Consider the following 5,002-nt stretch of genomic DNA (forward strand, 5'->3'; position numbering starts at 1 on the left):
TCTTTTACACATAGCATTTTCATTTCAGTGGATATTGTACGTATATTTGTCAACTTACACAATTCGTAAATGTTGAAAAGCCTCTCGAACAATGGTTAGCAGCTCTGCTAGGACAAGGTCATTGGATTTATAACTAAGGTTTTGTATCCTGGGTATTACCATAAATTTTATAACATAGCAATCAACTATCAGGAGCTAGCACTCTTATTCAGTGCACTCTCAAGCACAATGGCTATCTTCTCTATTTCTAATTTTTTGCGGTTTCCTTTGCAAGATTGATAAGAGGGCAAATTGATATAGGCGGTTCACCAAGATGTTACCGTTTCCATATATTTTGTTGTGGCTTCATCTTTAACAATTATTTCTAAATTATCATTATTTTGTTTGATCAACTAAAGTGGTTAACCTTAAAGATACATTGGTTAGTATGTTGTATCACCCTTTTATATTGACCAGTTTAACACACATTGATTTTATTTGTTATATAGTTTACCATGATTCGTATTATACATAGTCATTTTCAGTAGGTTTGTTTACGATTATTGAAATGTTTACCTTTGATTATGAAGTAAACCTGTTTTGGTTATAGAAAGCCAAGTATCTGGAGACATTGAAGTGAATTACGGGACCAGTAAGTACAAAACTGCATCCGAGTCATCAGATCTTATTGCAACATTCGTTGACGCCTTCAAAGTATAAAAATTATCACAGCAGCAATAAACAGAGGACTTTCATCTTAACTTTATTAAATAAATGGCGTTCTATTAATTTCCTTATCCAATATCTAGATTCTAATATCTCGCTCCTATATTCAGTTACCTCTTTGCAATGCTATGATTTTCTTGTATATATTATTCTGATCCATCTTTTCCTGTTATTACTAAATTGTGAATTGTTTTTCCCAGTCCAATATATAATAAGTTTAATATTGTCTTATAATGTAAATTTTAAACTATATTCCTTTAACATCATTCATTATCCTCATAAATGTGTATCAAGTATTCTATTGTTTATTTTCCATTCCTCCATATCTTCTCGACACTGGGATAATATCACTCTTGCTGCTGGTTGAATTATAGTATTTTCTTTTTCCTGTTACACCTTGGGTTATAACAATAATAATGATGATAATATAGATATAAATAAATATATACATATATATAAGTATTTGTAATACATGTACATGTTTGCAAGAGTGTCTTTATATATGTATATATATACATATATATATATATATATATATATATATATATATATATATATATATATATATATATGTGTGTGTGTGTGTGTGTGTATATATAAATATATATTTTTATATATAGATATATATATAAATATATATATATATATATATATATATATATATATATATATATATATATATATATATATATTTATATATATATATATATATATATATATATATATATATATTTATATATATATATACATATATATATACACATACACACATATATATATATATATATATATATATATATATATATATATATATATATATTCTTCTTTTTCTTCTACATCTTTTCCCACTTCTATGTGGGGTCGATGTTTCTGGTCAGCTTTCTCCATCTACTTCTGTCCCACACTTCATCACCGGTTAATCCCTTTGATCGAAGGTCATCCTTGATACAGTCCATCCACCTTCGCTTTGGTCTCCCTCTCCTTCTCGTTCCCTGTACCTCCATTTCCATCACTCTCCTCCCAATATATTGTTCATATCTTCTCATGACATGACCATACCACCTCAGTCTACTTTCTTGGATCTTATCTGATAGTTTTCTAACTCCTGTGGTACCCCTAATTACCTCATTCTGTATCTTATCTCTTCTTGTCACCCCACACATCCATCTCAACATTCTCATCTCTGCCACATCCATCTATTTCTCTTCTGTCTTCTTTTTAGCAAGAAACCTTGCATAGAGTAAAAGAGCAAAAGCTAGCTTGATCAAGCCAGCCTCAACTTGGTGCCGGTCCCAAGCCCGAGTAAATGTAGAGGGTTGGCAGCAGGGAAGGCATCAGGCCATGAAAAATTAGCCAAAACCACTATGGTCATTGAGTATAATCAGAATGATATATATATATATATATATATATATATATATATATATATATATATATATATATATATATATATATATATATATATATATATATATATACAAGTGTGTTTGTGTGAATTGAGCCACAAACACACTTTTATATTGAATTCACTCAGCCTTGGAAGTAAATAAAAAGGATAGAATAATTCTATAGTAAGTGCTTCTATTACGATCAGTAATCAAAGATATTCCTCTGAACTGAAGCATATTTGGACGAGGACTCTAACAATCAGAATATCAAGAGATTTATGTTTGTTTCATCTTTGACTTACGTATTCATATCCAATAACTGAGTTATTAGTACTTATATTGAAATCTGCCCTTATTCAACATGATAGCCGATGACTGAGTGTATTACGCGTTTCTTTGAATGAAAATTTGGTTGGTAAAACACGTGTCATCATTTTCTAAATCCATTATTTGAAAGATATGTTTTATAAAGTAATATCTATAGTAACTATTCCGGGAAATTGTATATTTGTAGTTATAATATATCAATAGATCTTTATAGAAAAACAAGTGCCTGAATATACACTCCAAAACTGGACACACAATGGGGCAGAGAAATAAAGAAATATTCTTGATATCTTATTTTATTCCCTTTTGCGTTAAATCTCAATAGAACCTTGAATGGAAATCAATCATAGTAGGAATGTGTTAATGGTGGTGAATATGCTCTCCATGGTTGAAGATCTTCACCAGAGTGTGATGGAAGTTGGTGACCTTTTCGAAGATGCGTTCATCGTCAACATGGCGATCGAAGGGGTAACCATGAGGCCTCTTGTCGGGGTAGACTCCATGTGAGCCGTAGTGCATGAATCCTTCCTTGGTGTGAATGTCTGGAATGGCAGCGTCTTTCTCACCGTCGGTCACACAGACGTACAAATCGAATTCCACGCCATTTTCGTTACCTTTGGGGAGGAGGAAACGATTTGGCACACCAACAGCACTCTCGAACTCATGGAGATCGAGGTCTCCTCCACTTGAAAGAGCAGCTTCGGTCTTTTCCATGAGGGTCTTGAAGCTGGGGACATCAGCTACAGTGACTGAAGAATCAGCGGATTTGCGGACAATGTGGTTGTCTCCAGCGGATACTATTAAAAATAATTATGATAGTTAACACAGGGATAAAGAATGAATGTTAATTTCTTATGATTCATTGAAAGTTTATCTAATATTAATGTTTCTAAAGCATTGGTGAAAGGAATGTTTTCCTTATAGCTTTATGAAAAATGTTGCCAGTAAATCATGTATTTGTTTAATCAGTTATTTCTACCAAACTAATTTTCGATATTTGATATTCATACAAGCACTAATAATGTACAGTAAAGAAAAATAAAGTGATAAATTGAATTTAATGATAATTAAAACTGCTCTTATTAGAATTTCCCAAATAGCTTATCATCTTTCAAAGGGGGGAGAATTTGTAGAATATCATTCGAAATACTCACATTTTACCCAGAATTTGTCGAGTTCTATTGCCTGCCACCTTGCATCGTCGAAGGAGAATTCTACACCATTGTTGTCCTTATGGGGCCAAATATAAATTCGAATAGTGGCCAAAGTATCTGCTCCTTTGTTGTTCTTAATGTCAATGTTGTAGGAGAATTCCTTGTGGTTTAGACGAGGAACATATGTATCGATGTCAACATCTGGGATATCTTCGGTGTCATCCACAGCATTAATCAGACTGTATTCAAAATCTTCAAAGAAAGTTTCCAGTTTACCATCAATAGCAACATTAGTTACATCCACGTCTTTAAAATCTAAGTCTTCAAAGCTGTAGCTAGGTAGACTGTCCTTGTGCTCCCTGAAGATGTTATCCATATACTTATGAAGTCTGAAGAAACCTGGATCACGAGTGGCAGTTTCGAAGTGTTCCATTACACCAGGAGGCATGTTGTATTTTCCATGAGGATCTGTTTGACGACCAAGCATTATGTGGGCGGTATTGTGAAGAGCTCCATAGTATTGTACATTGGGACTGTAGAGAGAAGACTCAATAATATCACCAAGAATATCAACTCCTCGCTCGTTCATGATATCAATGTGAGTACCATCTTCTTTGATGATGTATCCGTGAGCAATGGCATCTCTGATACGGCTTTCGTAGATGACCATATCTCTAACTCTAGCAACTCCATCAACATCTTCGAAATGAATATCATCAGGACGAGATGGGAAAGCCCCTCCGTATTTGTAGGATGTATGTGGAGCAAATCCATCATGGATAGGTTTCTCCCAGTGAAGTTCCTGTACTGGTTCCAAGTAGTTGGAAATTCTCTCAGCATCAAAGCGAACAGCAAGTTGATTGTGTACCCAGAAGAAGTTCTCTCCTTTGCGGTCAAGCTTATGAGAATAAGAATCCCTCCACCAGAAGGGGAATTCCAAATGCCAGAAAACGTGATGGGTGTTCATGCCAATGTCTTCACCAAAGTAGGCTACACGTTGTTCCTTGTTCCTAGCTGTACCAGTGAATGAGGATTTGATTTTGGTAGGAGTTTGCCTCATCTTGGCTGCATAGGCTTCTTGAATAACCTCAGTATTTGTGAACATGTGAGGGGTGACTTCATAGAGTGGAGGAAGCACGACATGTTCAGCCAAAGGATGATGGATGACGCCAGCATAAACTGCATACACAAATTCTCCCTCGTTCATACGTTCACGGAAATAGGCAGCATTTTTGACAACTGTTTCCCAGTCTTTGCAATGCATGAAGACGTCGAAAAGCATCAGAGCTTCCTCACGTTGTCTCTCGTTGAAGAGGGAGAACCAATGCTTCTGCTCCAGCAGTCGGTGATCTTTCAGCTCCTTCATGAGACGGTGGACTGCTTCTCCATTATCTGAGTAATGGGAAGTGTCGGCCTCTGGGTCAAAGG

At 34.8% G+C, this 5,002-nt stretch overlaps 1 protein-coding gene across 1 annotated transcript in view; it reads right to left on the minus strand.

Moving 5' to 3' along the window:
• Positions 1 to 2,698: 2,698 nt before the first annotated feature.
• Positions 2,699 to 5,002, minus strand: part of LOC137616635 (hemocyanin subunit-like) — a 4,001-nt gene continuing 1,697 nt past the window's right edge. The window contains exons 2-3 of the mRNA XM_068346542.1: positions 3,575 to 5,002; positions 2,699 to 3,217 (exon numbers count right to left, since the gene is read on the minus strand). The exon at positions 3,575 to 5,002 is cut by the window's right edge and continues 96 nt beyond it. Of these exons, the coding sequence (XP_068202643.1) occupies positions 2,781 to 3,217; positions 3,575 to 5,002 (1,865 nt within the window). The 3' untranslated portion in view covers positions 2,699 to 2,780. The remainder of the gene's footprint in view (positions 3,218 to 3,574) is intronic.

This window comes from Palaemon carinicauda, chromosome 22 (assembly GCF_036898095.1).
Source record: "Palaemon carinicauda isolate YSFRI2023 chromosome 22, ASM3689809v2, whole genome shotgun sequence".
NCBI classification, from domain to species: domain Eukaryota; kingdom Metazoa; phylum Arthropoda; class Malacostraca; order Decapoda; family Palaemonidae; genus Palaemon; species Palaemon carinicauda.